The 18,328-nt window shown below is 42.3% G+C and overlaps 1 protein-coding gene across 4 annotated transcripts in view; it reads left to right on the top strand.

The window, feature by feature from the left end:
- The window catches only part of MOB2 (MOB kinase activator 2), a 107,486-nt gene extending 90,185 nt beyond the window's left edge, over window positions 1-17,301 (top strand). For all 4 annotated transcript variants that reach the window (XM_056492753.1, XM_056492751.1, XM_056492750.1 and 1 more), the window contains exons 2-5: window positions 7,121-7,281; window positions 8,486-8,579; window positions 14,550-14,674; window positions 15,970-17,301. In XM_056492753.1, the coding sequence (XP_056348728.1) occupies window positions 7,121-7,281; window positions 8,486-8,579; window positions 14,550-14,674; window positions 15,970-16,280 (691 nt within the window). In that variant the 3' untranslated portion in view covers window positions 16,281-17,301. The remainder of the gene's footprint in view (window positions 1-7,120; window positions 7,282-8,485; window positions 8,580-14,549; window positions 14,675-15,969) is intronic.
- The last annotated feature ends 1,027 nt before the right edge of the window (window positions 17,302-18,328 follow it).

Consider the following 18,328-nt stretch of genomic DNA (forward strand, 5'->3'; position numbering starts at 1 on the left):
ACCAGACATGGCATGGTGCAGGTGCCCCATGTTCTCCTTGCTTTGCCAGCAGCACCAGCTGGAGCTCAGTCTGGCCCTACAGAATGTTTTGGGCTCTCTGTTGAGAAGCAGCATTATGAAATAATGTTATGGCACTTGTCATCCTTAACATGCCTGCCATGCCTTGGCACCGACTGTTTACAGCAGAGCATCCGGAGGCCAAGCAAAGATTCCCTTTTAAGGCAAAGAGCCACTATGAGAATCCCAAAGAAAAAGTTTCCCTGGCATGTAGGGTACATTCTTCTTTCCTCCTCCTCTTAAATAAACTATTAGTAACTTTTAAAAACAGAACAAAAATGAAGAAGCAGGGCCAGAAATGCTGCCAAAGACGCTTTATGCTGCACAGCCCCCTTAGACCTGCGCAGCAGCCAAGCCCTGGAGCTAACCCAGGGCAGGAGAGGGCAAGAATGAGGCTGAGGTCAGAGGGGTCTGTCACAGACCTGTGGCAAGAAGAGATCAGGATGGAGACTGCCTTAGAAAGCTTAGTCTCCTTCCCTTCCCCAGCCCTGGAGAAAAGCACTGTCCACAGCAGTCTATGAACAATTGGACTGAATGCTGCTCTGGGATTTGGACTTGCTTTCCAATACCTTGCACAGCTTCCTTTCCCATGCTGATGTTCTTTTCTTTCCCAATCCTGAATGTACATGTGTACATCCAGGATTTGTGTTCTGAGTGTGCTGTCACGTGACATTTCCAGCTGAAGACTTAGCAGTGATCTGGGTTAAAACAGGACATTGCAGAAAAACCTCCAGAGGTACTAATCTTGTGCTGTTTTCAAGAAAGAGGGGAAATACAAACATCTTCCCTAGGGTTGTTCTCAAAGGAAGGGCAGCTCAACTGATGTTTGAAGGAAGCTGTTATTCCCCTTTTTGTGCATGCTGTACAAGTAAACAAAGACACTGCACTGAATTACCAAGAAGGGATTTAAGCTCTGTAGCCCTTCTAAGTTTCCAGTTCTTGCTCTTAACTGAGGAGAAAAGGCAGTGGGTAGGAAACTGGAAAGCCTTCAGGATTTTGTTCCTGACCCGTAAGAGCTGGCATAACCTGCTTCTTCATTGTTCCTGTCACTTGGACTCATAAATTTTAGCTCATAAAACTGTTTCCTTCCTGCTATGAATGGGTTCAGGACTCCCATGCTTACGCAGAATGTTTGTAACCAGAAATTAACTGATGATTTCTTTCCAGTAAAGGGCCACATAAAAAGCCTATAAAGGTAAAAAGTGTGTCTGTGAGCAGCTGACCTGGTTACAAAGCTGTAGCCTTCTGTTCGTGGCTGGAATCACTGTGTTTTTCCTTTCTCCAAAGGGAGTACATTAGAGGGAGAGACCTTGAATATTGGATTTTTTTTGCCTTTAGTATGTTTTACTCCCTCTTCTGGAAGGGAAGATGAGAGAAGCTAAAATGCAAACATCCAGCACACCTTTAATTTTGAATTCTAAACTCTTATTCACTGAAATAATAAAAACAGTGTTCATAAAGTTTGGCCTGAAGGTCACTGCTGCAATGTTGTCTTATTGCTTCTCTAATTTCTCTTTTAAGAAGCTAACTCCCCATCCTTAGAGTGCCAAAAAAGTAGGTTTTGGTGGGAGTACTTCACTTTCTAACACTTTATGTAGTGGCACGTGTTTTAAAACAAATCCTTCAAAAAAAAAAAAAAATTACAGGTTTAAAAAATTGAAGACCAATATAGTTTGAGATATCAGCTAGTTCAGTGTGTAGAGGTGTACTTGGAATATGGTGTTGCTGCTGCAGACAATAATCTCTGTAAAAATTCTAGCTGGGAGTGCACCATTTAAACCCCAAATGTTTCCAGATTATGAACTATGCAAATTGTAAAGTAGAAGTCAGGTTACTTGAAAATAACCCCCAAACCCTTGAGTGTTGTTTTTAATATCATTTGGTAATATTTTTGTGGGTATCTGTGGTTTTGATGTTCCTTAAAACAATTTTTTTCTTTTTGTGTCATTTTTTGCATGCACTGCTGTGGACTGTGGGGCTGAACTCTCACCAGCACTAATGGAATATGTCACAGCTGTATTGGCAACAGCTGAGACTTGCTCTCTTCTGAATTTGTGGGGATTGCTGGGATTATAGCAGTTAACCTTGTGTAAGGAATAGGGTCAGTTGCTAAAAAAAAGCTCACAAAACCCCACCAGATTAATCACAAAATACGTGTCTTTGTCCTGTAAGGTTCATGATCCATGGTGATTTTCATCCTCACAGACTTGAGATAGCTTGTGAGTTTTGAAGTTTGCAGAGACAGATTTGCCATGTGAGGCCTGTCAGACCTGTTCTGTAAATTGTCCAATGGAAATTGGGGTGTTTGAGACTTGGTTGGAACCTGAAACTGGCACATGATCCAGAGAGCACAGAGTTGGGAGTTTTGCCTGCAGCTCTGGTTATCACCTCTACAGGCTTTTAAAATAACTTTTTAATTTTCTAAAGTTACTCTTATTTCCATTTTAATATGTCAGACTAAAATAAGAAAACACACTTCCAAAAGAAAAAGTAAACAGCCATTCATCCCAATGACGGTTGTTTTGGTATGGAGGATGGGAGAGGGGGCATCAAAGTATCATCAGTTGTCCTGGAAGAGATTTCAGTTTCAGATGCAATGTAAGAAACTGCACCAGGTTACTGGAGACAGCAAGAAATTATTATAGCTGTGCTGGTTTCCTCTGGAAAAAAAAGGAATCCTGAACTGGTAGAGATCATCTAAAATAGCATGGTCAGTTTAGGGAAAGTTTGGCATTTAATAAACAATTAATCTTCCCTCTGTGTGATCATCGTGGGAATAAATCATGTGCATGACCAGAACTATGGATGCCTGGTGCAATTCCAGAGTGATGTGAACTACATCAGGTTATGAAGCACATCCATGATGGGATGTGGAGACATTGAGTCTCTGGTCCTTCTTCAGCTAAATCAGATTGCTTCCTATGTGCTTCTTTCCTAACAAACCATGTTGGTTTACACTGAAGCACATCTTTAGCATTTGTACCATGAATCAACTCTGAACCTTACAGCCAGTTTCTGCTCTGAACTGGGAATAACACTTCCTCAAAATGGAGTTAAAACTAAACCTTGATGGTGCTTCGAAGATGCTCTGAAGTGCAGAGTTTTTTAACCAAGGAACTACTGAGCATCTGATCAAGGAGGAAATGAGAGAGAGCAAGATTAGAGGAGGATCTCTGTTAACTGGCATGGGATAAGAAAGCAAGCTGAGAAATTGGCAATTTTATTTGATCTTAACAAAATAGTTAGACTAAAGAAAAAGGTCATCAGTGGGCTGTCACTTGGTGGAGTGTCTTATACCTCTCCTTCTCCAGTGAAATCCAGGTAAACCTGCAGCTGATGTGTTTTCTAGCTGGACACAAGGCTCAGTGTGGCAGCCCTGCTAGAAGCATTAGTGTTGTAAGGCTCCAGTTTGCTGAACCTTCTTCCAAGACTTCAGGTGAGCGATCTCTCTTCTGCCGTTTCCCACCACTTTTCCCTCTCTGAAATTTAATTTTGATGTGATTTGGCCTGTGGCATCTCATTCAGTTGGGTGTCTAAAACCAGAGGCAGACCTAACCTGGGAATTGTCTGAGGAAATAGTTTGTACTCTGGTTTGCCTCTCAGTCGAAACTATGGAGTGCAGTCTTGGATTCCCTAAAGATGTTTCTTTCCTTAATTAGTATTTAAGTACTGATAGACAGGACTTGTCTAAGCTATGGACAGACCACCAAACTGCTGCATAACAGCTACTTCTGCAGCTGCTTGGGTGATACTATTGATGTGGCATGGAATGTTAAGATAAATTTAGTAGAGTTCTCTAATTTTTGAAGAAAGACTCATGTAAACTTGAATCAGGACTTGAGGTGCCTGTAGCTCTGTTTTGAAAATTCTGCTCTTTTTGTTTTGAAAATTCTGCTCTTTTTGTGGTCTTAGATGACACTCAGTTATGTTTTCATATAAACATAAACAGTCATTTACAGGTGATGAATTTTGGTGTTTCCTGAATAGAACAGCAAAACTCTACTGTTCTTGACTTTTTTTTTTTTTTGTATTTGTGTACTTTAACCATGAAACAAAAAATTAAGGAAGGCATATTGAATGAGAAGAGCTCACAATAAGGGGGTAATGGATGTTTCACCTTGTGCCTTTAGAGTTGAGTCCAGCTGGTGTTTTCTTAACTGGTTTTTGAAACAGCAGTGAGCTTGGGTGTAGTGTTGAGCAGAGGGAAGGAAGCTTATTCCTAAACTTTGCACTGCTTGGTAATCCTGAATCACTGTTTGTGATTGTGAATGAGTGAGCTTTGGTTTATCTGGAATATAGAAGTATTCTTGGTTGATTCTTGATCATATGTAGTTGTGTTTCTAAAATAGGGTTTTTTTCATACTGGTGTATGCTCCAGCTTTGTAAGTTTAAAAAGACAGTGCTTTACACTATGGGCTGGTATTGATAGCTCCCAGTGTGCTGGTGTAAACAATTTTTGTGGTCTTGCTGTGGTCTCAGGAGCTGCAAAGTTTAGCAGGATGTTTGTGCTGCACATGGCAATTTGACATTCAGGTTTCAGTGGTGTGAATAACTCCTTTGGTAGCGTGATTGTAGGTATTTTGCAGGTTTTGTGATGATACCCAAGAGGTTCTTTTTAAACCAAGCCAAAGCTTTGGAAAAGGGCAGAGCATGGGATTCTTCAAGAAGCTTATGTTTGAAATGCTCCAGTTCCAGCACAAGGCAGTTATGGAAAAACTTACACAATCTATTTAAAAGACTCAAAGTGGCTGCATGTACTGATCTAACAGAGAATTGACATTTGTGTGAAAATGAGAGACTTTGAATTTTATAAAAGGACAATGTAATTGTAATTTGCAGTAGCGAACTCGTGAAAGATATTCAGTGTTGAATTTTTGTTTGTCTTGAAATGGGGAAGAGATGCTGAAGTGAGGATGAGGCACACCCCACCCATTCCCATGTGATGGAAGGCTTGCCTCAGTCTCATGTGTCCTGCTTCCTTCTGTGGTTTCCCTCCACAGCCTGACTCTGACAGACTGTCTTTGACCTCTTTGTCTCTCTTCCCTCCTCCTCCTTACAGAAGACTGCTCTTAGCTGATGTGGCACAGCCCTAACCTGGGGCCCTTGGTTTAATTATCCTGAGCTACAGCAAAGACAGAAACTCTATCCAAACTCTTTCTTACTGATAACTTTTTTCCCTGAGTGTGGTTAATGTGGTTTGTCAAACCAGTGTCTGAAGCTGAAAGTATTTTCTGCATGACTGTTACTAGAACTATAATTTTCCTTAAAAAATCAACTTATCCTTGAATGCCAGAATCCTGGCCCCCTCCCCCCCCAGCCAAACTAAACCCAGAAACCACTAAATGTAGCAAATGCAAGGGTTTGAAGACAGAAGTAGTCTGACAAGGAAGAACTGTTATCTAACCCCTCTGTATTAAGGGCCTTGCACTGAGGAACAACTGAATTCTCATCTCCTGAAACATCCCTTTGTGGAGCAGCTATGACAATTAGTCCTATTCACTTCATTAAATAAACATAAGGGACAAATCCTGCAGGCTCCATTTGGAATGGAATGCACTGCTGTGGAAAAAAGACATGGCAGGAAATGTGCAGGAGTACATCTCTTGTGCTGAGTTCATCCTCACAAATACTGCCTTCAGTTTATTTTCATTCTGTGTTTGTATTCCTTCGAAAGATGTTCTGTGTTGTGTTATTTAAAAATACATCACAGGCATCCCCTCTTAAAACCATGAAGCCCATCTTTCTCATTAACATAGGAAAGAAGGTGTGACCACCTGTTCCCTGCCAGACACCTGCAGTGCTTTCTGCACATCTGTGTAAATACATCATCAGGCTAAAAGTGTATGTAGTGCTGCTGTCACCAAGTTTTCCTTGATTTTCCTTCATGGTGGCCTTTGTGAAGAGCACTGAGACTTCAAACACCGTTCCAGGAAAGATGTGTATCACATCCTCACAGCAGAAATTAAGCCTGCATGTATCTCAGACAGGAACACAGTTAGAAGATTATTTAAGTGTGTTAAGAGCCAAAATGTGAGGAGGTCTGTTTCCTTTGGATGAGATCTCAATGAGTTTTGACAGCAAACTTAATGCAGTCATCTGCAAAGGTGGGCTTGTCTTGGCTTTACAGATCCTTAGAAATCACTTTAATGAAGACAGCCAGACATTAAAAAAGAACTGACATCACTTCCTTGTTTTTACATTATAATGGACAGCAAGTATTGCCCTGTGATTGTGTCTCACCATTATATGATAATATATATATTATATTATTGTGTCTTCCATCTCTGCTTAGGTGGATTTTTAAACTGTAGGAACACATGGGTGTTTGACCACATAACCTAAAAGACCAAAGTGCTTGACCCATTGTTCTTCCTCTGAAGTCCTACTGAATCCCTGGTCCAGGGTTGGATTGAGAGTCTGTTTAAAAACAAAGTGAGAGGAAAACTAGTGATTACAGCAAACTTTACAGGTGGGGGTGAAAAGTCACAATATGCCATGGAGATAAACATCTTCTATGGAATGTGGTTTCTGTGCTTTTATAAATCTGAATGGAAGGCTGTTTCATAATGCACTGGATTTCCAAGGGTTTTCAGAAAAACATGAGCTCAGATCTTTCTGCCCCAGGTGTCCCTGGAACTGAGAAAACAGGTGCTTTTGTAGTTATCACTGCTTTTAGCTGGAGTCACAGATGTTCATTTGAGAGGGCTTCTGATAGGGCTGGAGAGCAAGGAATGCTGTAGGCTTTGAACAAGCAGCACCAGCTTTTCCAGCTATCTTCTTGGAGCAGCCAGATCTGCTGTTTGTCAGGCACAGAGCTGTCCTGCTGTCACCACTGTTCACAGGCCTGAGGAGAGACCAGTGCTCTTCTCTCCCAGGAGCTTGCAGTCTCATCTGGCCAAAGGGAGGGGAGGTGGAGCAGCAAAATGAAGCTATGGAGAGAGGGGTGCAGGAGGAGCAGTGTAAAGGCAAATACAGGGGTTTGGATGAACCAGCTGCTTTCAGGCTTCTGTAGCTGTTCAACAGTAGAACTAACCCCACTTCTCTCTTTTTTAATCCTTTGCAGGAAGTCCAAGGGAAAGCCAAATGGTAAAAAGCCAGCACCGGAAGAGAAGAAGCTTTACCTAGAGCCAGAATACACAAAATCCAGAATTACTGACTTTGAATTCAAGGAGCTAGTGATGTTACCACGGGAAATAGACCTCAATGAGTGGCTTGCCAGCAACAGTGAGTATAGTGCTCATGCAGTTCTGAGCTTGCTGTCCATCCTTGAGGGACCATTCATTCATTCTTTTTGCTGTTTTCAGCTTAGAGAAGCACTCAGTGACTATTTATGCTTACTGTGTAATGCATGTCATTATACCTTGAGTGGTAATTAAGCTGTCTCACGCACAGCCCAGCTGTGCTCAGCAGCATGAAAGCCTTGATGCATTTCCTCCTTCCAGCTCTCTCCCTGTGGCACTGGGGGCACTGCAGTTTTGGATGTTTGGAGAACCATCAAGATTGCCATTGACTGCTTGCTAAAGTGGCTGGTTCTGCATGTTTCTTGACTCCAGCTACTGACTTTCCAGAAGCATTGTAAAAATGTAGTTTCTGAAGACTTGTATGTAAAGCAATTTATGCCTAAAGCTAGAAGCTGTGAAGTCTTTTGGTCAGATTTTTCCTCCTCACTCCTTCCAAATTTTGGTGGATTTAAACAGTAGACAGGGTGAAATTCAGAGATGTGACCAACTGCTGTGACTGAACTGTGAAGTGCTGTACCTGTACATTTCAGCCCTGATTTGCTGTACGATCCTGAGCTTTTCCTGCCAGTCCTCAGCTGCATCTATGACCACTCTTGTTTATCTTTTCAACAGTGTGTAGTAGTAGCAAGAAACTACTTTAAACTGCACACTAGGGAAGTTTATAGAGACTCATTAAGAAAAAGTGAGGTGCCCAGTAAGAAGTATTAAGAAGTTAAATTATCTCAGGAGATTTTGAAAAACTAGAAATGTACTAGGTTTCATGCTGATTTTTGTTTTTACAAGGAGATGTGGTATGAAAGCTAATAGTGCTGTTTTCCAGCCACTGTAGATTTTAAGTCTGACTTCAAAAGAACGTAGAAAATTGTTTGCCTTCAGCTTATAGCAGAGTATTCTATTGTAAAGATGAGGCTGATGATGGAGACACTTTCCAGTCTTGCTGCTTTGTGAGTAATAAGAGCTAATGCATCATAGTGCTTTCATCTTAAATCAAAACAAGAGCTTTCATTCTGTGTACCTCTTTGTTTTGCACTTCATCATTAGGCTCATTTAGCTAAATCATGTTTAAATTTGTATGCAAGCTCAAGACTGACGTTGCTTCACTTGCTGTATTTAAATAATTGTCTGGAGGATAACCAGTGTTTGAAAGTATTTTACTTCTGAATTTCTTTCCTTTGTTTATTTTTCAGCAACAACTTTCTTTCATCACATCAACTTACAGTATAGTACAATCTCAGAATTCTGTACAGGAGAGTCATGTCAGACCATGGCAGTGTGCAATACGTAAGTCAGTATTTTAATTTATTACATGTGCAAGGTTTCCATGTCTTCAGACTTGCCTGGGGGAGGATATTGGTGTTGGATGGCATCGAACAAGTGTTTTACAGCAGGTCTCTACTTGTTGAGAGCGTGTCAGCTGTGCATCCTCTTCTCTCCCTTCAGCAGGGGAGTTCTTCTTGGTGAAGAACTACAAGGATGAGAATCTCTGAGTGCTCTGAGCTGGTTTTATAAGGTCGGATCAGAGAGGCAAATGACCATGTGTGTGCTTGGGGGAGAGGGAAAGGAGGGTGCTAAGGAAACTTCCCTGGCTATCCAGGAGCCACTATGGCAGTCAGTTGTGAGCTGGGACCAAGGCCCCTTCACAGCTACACACCCCACACTCACTCACACCAGCTTTTCCTACTGGCTTGATCCAGGTTTTCCATAGCAGAGTCTTGGATATCCAGATCCTTAAAATTAACCTGGTACAGTAACTAAACCTCCAACAGCCCATTCTGGTGCCTCCACAGAGGGGCCCCAAACAAAGGAAACCCTGGTCTTTTGTACTCACAGTTGAGAAAGCCTGGGTGAGTCTTGGGGCTGTGAGCTCCTGCTGTGTCTCTGAGTGTCACCTGGCTGGACCACAGGTCCCCATGTCCTTTGTTGTGCCCCTGCCACAGAGCTGAGCCCTGAGCCTGCAGTGCCACTGCTCATGGAAGTACCTGCATGGAGTGTGCTCCTCAGCAAGGGCAGGGCAGGACTGTCCTTACTGGTTACAGTGCTGGGCTTCCAGAGAAGGCAGGGCAGGAGAAGTGAGTTGTGAAAATCTCAGAGGGTGTTTCTGAGAGCCAGAATGCTGACACAGCTCCAGGCTGCTGGTGGATAACCTCTAGCCTGATGTGAGCCACAGGTTCTCTGTCTGAGCCCCTGGGCACAGAGGACACAAGTGGCAGCTTTGCAAGAGTAAGGAAAACTTTTTGGTTTGGTATTTTTCCACCTCTAGAACTTACTAAGGTTGACTAGCAGTTAGTCCTGAAAGAAAGCTTTGTAGTGTTACTGTACAGTGTGAATATAAGAAAAAGTTACAATAAACTTCTGATGAGCACAGTCCAACATGATGGAATATGAGATCCAGTCAAGTATGAATAAGCCTGTTGTGTTTTGGGTTTTTTTCCCTCCAACATGTGTTGATAGTCCTTTTCTTCCCTCCTCTTGCATTTCCTGGGATTAATTTACTTGAGCTGGATTTTAAAAGAGATGCCTGGGCAGTTAATGTCATAGTACATCAAACAACATCCCAGGGAATATGCAACAGAACCATAACTTTATATTGTATCTCTGACAGTCATTACATCCATTCTTAGAAGGAAAGCCTTGCTTAATGCACTGAGCTATCTTGTACACGCAAAATTAATATCAGGGGCTTTCTTTGAGAGCACTCAGAAGCATGCAAAGTGTATGGAGGGTATTTTTGCATGTAAAAGTTGCAATGATAACTGTCATTTAAAGGCCATGCTAGAGACTTTGAAACCAAACTGGAAGAGAAAGGAATAAATCTCTGCTGGACCCAGATTTTATCAAAAGGAGACAGCATGTCTCTAAAAAAGAAATGGTGAGCAGTAAGATGAGTATTTTGTTGATTCTTGTTCCCAGGCTTGCTCATGTTTGAATTCCTGATGCAGCACCGGCTGTCCCAAGCACTGAGTTTAACTGTTTATCCACTTGGCTGGTGGGAAATGGTGGCTAAAAGGAGGTGGTGATGGGGAACCTGCATTAGTGTTGCTCCATTCTGCTCTAGTGAGCCTTAAACAAGAGTTCTTTGTAAGCACCTTGTGCTGCAGAATAAGAGAGGAAATGCCTGTAGGCAACTGCAGCTGTAGCCTGTATTTTTAGTGGTAGGGAGTGATAGCAGAATGTTCCTATCCTTTGTTTTGGAAAAGTGAAAAATTGCTCTATTTGGGAATAACAGGAAGCATGTCTACACTTGGGTGAAGCACTTGAAACGGTTTGTGTGTAGCTAAATCATAACAACCTGATTACCTTCCTGTACTTGGGAAGGTGGCTGATTCACATTAGCAAACTGGAGGCTGCTTGCTTCTAGCAAGTGTGTGGGTCTATGGAAAAGCCATTGAGGTGAGCTCAGCTGCCTACACACCTCAGCACAGTTCAGCTTTGTGGGCCCCCTTCATAATTGCACTCTCCAAATCCTGATCTTCCTGGATTCAGTTCTGGATTCTGATGTCAGTTGCTGATTAACCTGATGGACACTCCAGGCTTAGCCTTCTGTGGCCATGATCTGTTTGTTGCTGTCCTTTGGAGTAAAAGTATCTGTCTGTATGATTGCCATAGAATTACAGTACCTTGGAATTAAGGTGCAGTTTGCCATTTTTTCCCATGCTGATTTCTTGGGTAGTTCCATATGAAAGTCTGCATTCTGTTCCACTTTTATATTTTCTCTGCTGAGTTCTTTATGATACATTTTGGATCACACTATTCTGATCATACCTAAGAAAGGCTTTTTTTATTTATGGTTGGGATGTTCAAGTAACTATTGAGAACTGGTTGCTTGTCAAGTTACTTGACATTCAAATTGCACTGCAAGTACCCAGTCCTAAATTTAAAGTATTTGCTGGCACAATAAGCACTGGTTGCAGTTAAATATTTGAGGTAAGGTTTTAACATCTGAGAAAAGCTGCAGCCAACTGACAAACTGCAGACAGATGCAGCTTTCATCCCTCTGTCAGATACATGAGATAGCACAGCCATCTGCACGCAGCGAGGAGGAGAATTTCTGCTGACGGTCACTAGGAGACATCTGACCAAAACTTAGTCTCAGTGTAGAACAGATGGAAGCATTTGCTGACAAGGTGGTATAATGCCAAGAGAAATACCATAATGGCTAGTTATCCTCAAACTTTAATGAGGGTGAATGAATATAACTTTGGGAATGACTTAATTTTGCTCATTAATATGTTTATCGCTTGTTGTAAAGCAGGTACTATATTTTAACACAGTATTTACTATTAAAATTTAGTATGCTTTATAGCTTATTATTACACAAACCAGCTTTAAAGCACCCTGAGCTATAAACTGGTTTTCTAGCTGACATTTGAGTAAAACTCCTCAAAGTGCTGCAGTGAGTGTACTAAATTAGAGCCTGTGTAAAAGGATGAGTCTACAATAAACTCCTGAGGCAGAAATCAAAGATGGATGTAAACTTCCAGGAAGCCCACCTTGCAAAATGTTTTGGTCCAGTGAAATCCCTTAATTGATAACGCTTATCACTCATTCTTTTCCAGTCTTAATCTCCTTTCTCATGTTTGCCTTGCCCTTAGTGTCTCTGCATAGGGAGGGGATTTCCTGCTAGAGTGCTTAATTCAAACTTGTAAGTTTTACATTTTCATACATTTAAGTTCCTACAGCTCTGTGGTTTTACATGATGCCTCCTTTCTCTTTGCCATCCAAACATTGCTTAGCCCATGTGAAGCCATCAAAGTTGTTGCAGCTGCTCACAAGCACTTATATTCCTGCCTCTGGCTTTCTATCCTGCTTTCTTCATGTTGCCTGGTTTTTGGTATTTTGGACTGTCTCTCCTTTTCCAGGCAAAATAATTTCCACGGGATATGCTTTTCCCTCCTTCCAGAAGCTTTTCTTGTGTATTGGTGTAACTTCTGTTCTACCTTGGCTTCTGTGTCATCAACACCAGCCCAGAATGTTTTAGAGGAAAAGGGATAAAGTACATACATATATTAAATGCAGTATTGTGATTTCATTTGTGATTTCACATCTTATCCTTCATTATTTGCATTGTAGGCTCTTCTCTGGCAAACCCATAGTCATTTTTCCCTGGGATTTAGAACAGAGCTGCAGATTCCTTGTGCTTTCCATACTGGGGGGATTTAAATCTGCAACTTTTCAAAAAGTGCCCTTAAGTCTCATCCTCTTGTTCTTTCTGCTTCCCATCCATTCCCTAATATGGGACTGTGCTGTCACAGTGCCAGTGGTGGAATGCAATTAGGCTTCTGTGCCCAAGTGAGCCCTTCCATGGCCCCAGACTGCTCCTATCCTGTTCGTGGAGATAACTCCAGCGTGGGTGGAAGCCACGTACCAGGTGCGAGATGTTCATGGCACGTCAGGGGCTCCTCTCTCCCCCTGAGAGCTGTGAAATCTATTCAACAGCACCTGAAACATGAGGAAAACACATTACTCTAATCAACAGGACAGTCCTTGTAGTTATCCCCTTACTGGTAATGATTCTTCTGTGTAATTCCAGTTTTGCATTATTCATTTCTTAACTTTCAAGGAAAGGCCAAAAGGATAGGCAGTGGGATGCCAGAGCAGATTTATTCACTTACATGAGAATATAAGTGAACTTGTACCATGGCCAAATGGTTTCTTTTGATTAAAATCCAATTATCAGCACTCAGTTTTGCACCTAAGGGCAACTCTGAACTGTCCTTTCTTCTTGCAGTTGAGGATTCCTGCAACACAAGAGAACTGCTGGGGTAGAATAGTGCAGCCTGCCTCTGCTCTTGGTGACTAGCATTATCTTAAGACCCAAAATAAGGCTGAATTGCCTGGGACTGTCTCTCACTGCAGGAGCAGACAAAGACGTTGTGTTGGTGCACTACATTGTGTAACTCCTTAGAGGTGGATTGTACAAAGGAAGTGAGCAGTGGTGAAGAGCACAGTCTGTGCCTAAGGGCCCAAGTGCCGGATTTGATGCCTGACATAGCTCTAAAAAGAACTTTTGACTCTGCTGTTTTCACCCACTCACCTTTTCATGCAACTTTGCAGTCAATCCTTGTTTCTCTAGTAAACGACAGTGACCAAGTGCTACATAGTGAGAAGGAGCTGGAAGAAAAACTCTAAAACCTTAATGTTTGCAGAGCTACTTTGTAGTTGCCTTTCCTCTCCTAACTAGAACTACTCTATTTAATTCTGCAGCTTCCTCTTGTTTTCATATGGCTTGGGGCATGAATAGTGTCAGTGGGGAAGACCAATACACTGGATTTCTTACCAGCCCTATAATGATATTGGATTGGGCCTTGAGCTTAGACGTTTTGAAGAAAGTTCATAAACTGGAACTCAAAGCTTGTTTAATGTGACACAGGAAAAAAACTTATAAGTGTGAATTCTTTATTTTTGAAGCATTCTCACTGTGTGCCTAATCCAGTGGGTAGCTGCTCTTGGTAGCAGAGATGCTTTAACTAACCATGACTTTTTTAAAAAAAGGTACAAGTGTTTAGTTCTTTTGTAGCCTTCAGATTGTCTGTCAGCTGAGGGATGGCTGCAGTTAATCAAAGTGATTATGGCTAACTGATTGAATTATGGTTGCTTTTGAAGGGCTAGTCTGTCCTGTTAAGATCCAGCAGTGTTATTCACTGGTGGCAGAATCACATGTAAATCCAGGTGTTTGGGGGTGTCTGTAACTGTAACATAAAGAGCAGAGTTCAAGAACACACTGGTATGGATGTGCAGAAGGGGCCTGAAAACTTCTCCTGGGCTGCATTTTGGAGCAGGATTTGGAGCACCTGAAATCACTGCCAGTGCTGGAGAGCCCCAGCGTGGAAAAAGTGGTGTTCTGGAGCCACCATCTGACTGTTCCACAGTATTGCACTACACAGCTGATTTATGTTCTCGGGTGTTGGGCATCAGAAGTTCATCAGTTCATCACTGTGCAATGTTGTTGCCCTTTAAATATAGTTCTGTAATGCTTTCCTGTACAGTTCTACAGGGAATTATCACTCCCTCAGCAGTGCCCCTCCCCTTGGAATCTTGTCAGCAGGGCTTTCTGTGCTTGGTACTACCACCTGCACTCTGGCCTGGACTGATAGGGAGAGACAAAACCGGCCAACACAAGTTCAAGTTCTTTGATGTAGAAAGAAGTGAATCTCTCCTGTAGCAGCTGTTTTATGACTTGGACACAGCCTCTGGGAGGAGTAGCTGAGGAGGCAGAGTGTGGTGTGGTGACACTGTCCCTTCTCTCCACAGACAGTACTACTGGTATGATGAGCGGGGAAAGAAGATCAAGTGCACTGCTCCTCAGTACGTTGACTTCGTCATGAGCTCAGTGCAGAAACTAGTGACAGATGAGGATGTCTTTCCAACAAAATACGGTATGGCCGCTTCCTGGGGCTCGTGAAAGTTGGCATTCATGGGTGTGAATACCAGATAGCTTTCTCACTTCTGTTTGTTGGGTTTTAGTTGGTTTTTTTACATATAGTTTTCTTTCTTTGCATGTTTCTTTTGCAGTTTTGGTTGTTTGGGGTTTTTTTTTAAGGAAGATTATAAGTTTGGTTGATTCTTGCAGTAAAAAAAAGACTTACCCTCTTGGTGTATGAACTGGGGTGAAAGTCTCACAAACCTGATCCCTTGGCCTATATGTCATTATCAGTACCCCTTTTTCTTCAGGCATTTAGAGATGCTCTAGCCTGGGTTTATAGAGGATAAAATTCTGAAAACAGTCAGCATTTGTGTGTTCAATACAGTTCTGCTGATAGCAAACTTCAACCTTTTTGTGGCTTTACTGTTTCCATTAGAGCCTCAATGCATTAAGAAATGTGGGTAATAAATTGGATTGAAGCAATGTGGCTTCCTTTCTTTGCCCAAGGCTCTGCGTTGTCTCTCAGAGTGTTTGCACTTTCTCCTTTCCCATACAAAGATTAAGTAAGAATGTGATTTTTAAGAGCTGAAAAGCAATGGCAAAGTAATTTTAACTCAAATTTGTATCCTAACAAGATTGCTACATGCAATGCCTTTGGTTAAGGGGAAGAATATAGAAACTTGAAGCTATTGTAGGTGGGATTAATCAGGACTAAAAGCAGCTGGCTTCATGAGCCACTTCAACAGGTAATTGGGAAACTAGGACATTACAATATAGGACATTACAGTATAGAAACATCAGGCTAGCAGCCTTTGCTTATAAGCAGCTTGATCTGGAAGGAGGCAGTTTCTTTCCCCTTTGTTAGAATTTCAACAATGAAATGAGGGAATACATTATATAAAGTTATGTACAAACTGGCACACACCACCAAGGCCCATGTACCTTGGCCTCCATTTTAGGATCTCTGAATTGGTGTCCTGGGGGAAAATACACTCCTGGACAAATTCGATAAGGACACAGAAGAACCTTTCATTTTTACAGCCAGTAATAAAAAAGGTAGTGGCTTTAGAGAACAGTTACAGTTGCTGCCTGATTTTTGAACCCTTAAGGTTTAAAATTTAACTTCCAATGAAAATGCTTAATACCTTCTTAGCTTTGTCCCCCCCAAATTCTCGTTGAAAGAGGATAATATGACACAGGGCCCTCATTTGCTATGTAAGTTGGGCTGGTTGCTCTCACTGAAATGCTGCTGTGGGGCTGACAGTGAGCAGCTGGTGCTATCATGGTGTTTCTCCATCTTCCTTTCAGGCAAGGAATTCCCAAACTCCTTTGAGTCCCTAGTGAAGAAGATCTGCAAGTACCTGTTCCATGTGCTGGCCCATATCTACTCCTCACACTTTAAGGAGACTTTGGCACTGGAGCTGCACGGACATTTAAACACACTCTACACACACTTTATCCTATTCATCAGGGAGTTCAACCTCGTGGACCCTAAAGAGACCACCATCATGGATGACCTCACGGAGGTCCTCTGCAGCAGCAGCGGGAGCAGCAGTAACGGCAGCGGCAACGGGAGCAGCAACAGCGCAGGAGCACAGAACCACGTGAAAGAGAGATGAGCCCTCCTCCTGGACCCAAACTAACCTTATAAACAGTATAATCTATTGTGTGTATGTGTATGTATATGGTCAGATATACATACGGGCATATGCAGGATGAGAGCTGACCGCAGAGGTGCTGCCACGCAGGACGCGCAGTCGTACGGGGCTGTACGGAGCTTGGGTTCATGCGCCAGCCGGCGAGAAGTTGCACCAGTTTTATTTGATTTCCTGTCCACTCCTCCTTTTACCTATTCAGATGGATGATGAGTGCTGTTTTTAGAGAAGAGCCAAGCTTGAGAGTGGGGCCACTCTTGGTTGTTTTGGTTGGTTTTTATTTTTTTGGTTGTTTTTTTTTTCCCCTTTTGTTTGGTTGGTTGGTTTTCTGTTTTTCTTTCTTTGGTCTTGAGTGCAAGCCCTTTGGTCTTTCTAGGATGGTGGTCCTGCCATTTAAAAAGTATCTATTATATTATAAGAAGTAACTTTTACTTTGAAGTGGCTTAAATGCAGGTTTGTTTGGGGTTTTTTTTGGGGGGGTGGGGGTGGTTTTTTGGTTTGGTTTTACATAGACTGCCCCTTACCCTGCCAAAGCTCCCTCACTGAGTGCATCTTGCCCTTTTGTTAGCTTGGAATGGGAAGAAACTCCTGGCTTAACTAGAGTAGCAACTAAGGGCTTTCTACATGTTGAAAGTGGGCAAGATTCTCCAGTTGTCCCATCTAGTCGGTCACAAGGTGTGAACGTGCAAGAGGATCCACAAACCTTTCTGCTTATTGCTCCTACAACATATATACTCTTTTCTCTGCTCCCCTGCCTCTTCTTTTCCCAGGCACACCTGCACAGGAAACACTGCAGTCCAAAACCATGTGCAAGAGTCACCACCGTTTGCTTTCCCTTGAGCAGAGGCCGGGGGAGGAGGGGAGAAGGGTATACCGAGTCAGTCACCGCCTGTGCTAGAAAGATGGCTGTTGGCATAAAATTGTATTGTTGGCTTATTTTAGTTCATCTGTTCTATAATAATAAAAACAAATCTATCAGCCACAAGCTTTGTTTTCATGTGTGCAGCGTCAGAAGTCACCAGACCCCACCCCTTGAGCCTCCCTTCCACCATTGGATGCTGCTGGCAGCCAGCTTTATAAATAATGGGTTGTTTTCCACCCTGTAATCTTATATTTATAATGAATTCCTTGCTTTTCCCAGTAGCCCTAGGAACAGCCTCCCCAGGGAATGCAAAGATAAGCACCACTTGGAGAGGGGCAGGATTCCTGTTGGTGCACACATCCATTCTGCAAATTCACTAGGTTCCTGGATAACTTGAAGCAAATACTGTACCACAGCATGTCTGGATACAGTATTATATCAGTACTGTATCTGGACAATGATATTCCTTCCTTTCCTTCAAGTTTCCATTGAATTCTTGCAGTCATTGTTTCCAGTTGGGCAAATGCCAGACTTTGCTTGTACTTGTTCTTCTGTCAAAGCTGTGACAATTGTTTGCTACTGGTTTTGGTCATTACCTGAGACCTATGAATGATTAATAACTGACCTGGCATAAATCTGAGAAGGTTTTCTAGAATGAAGTCTGTACCATATAAAAGGCAGTAGAGAAGAGGAAGGTAGAACAAGTGCAAAGACAAAAGCAAAGGAAAAGCACAACCAAGGGCTGAAATTAAAATAAAAAACAAACCAAGAAACAAAGCATGAGCAAGAAAGGACAAAAAAAGAAAAAGCACAAGCAAGAAAAAAACTTGTGAAGAAAGTGCAATAGCAGCAGTTGCTCGTGACAAGTGTGCAAGTGAGAAAAAGGATAAATCATAAAAGTGACAAAAAGGCATGAGCAGAGGAGAAGGGAAGAGGAGGAGTGAGGGCTAAGTGCAGGGATTGATAACAGCCTCAAAACTTGTGATGCCTGTATTGTTTGTTTCTGGATTGTGGATATCACAGTCTCGCTGCCCTGCTCAGATGAGTTGCTGTTAATACAGTATTCAAGAGCACTCCTTCCCCACCATGTCCTCCTGCTCCATACCCAGACTAATATTCCCCTTCAGTCCCCATGCTGATGTGAGCCTTT

This window comes from Oenanthe melanoleuca, chromosome 5 (assembly GCF_029582105.1).
Source record: "Oenanthe melanoleuca isolate GR-GAL-2019-014 chromosome 5, OMel1.0, whole genome shotgun sequence".
NCBI lineage: Eukaryota > Metazoa > Chordata > Aves > Passeriformes > Muscicapidae > Oenanthe > Oenanthe melanoleuca.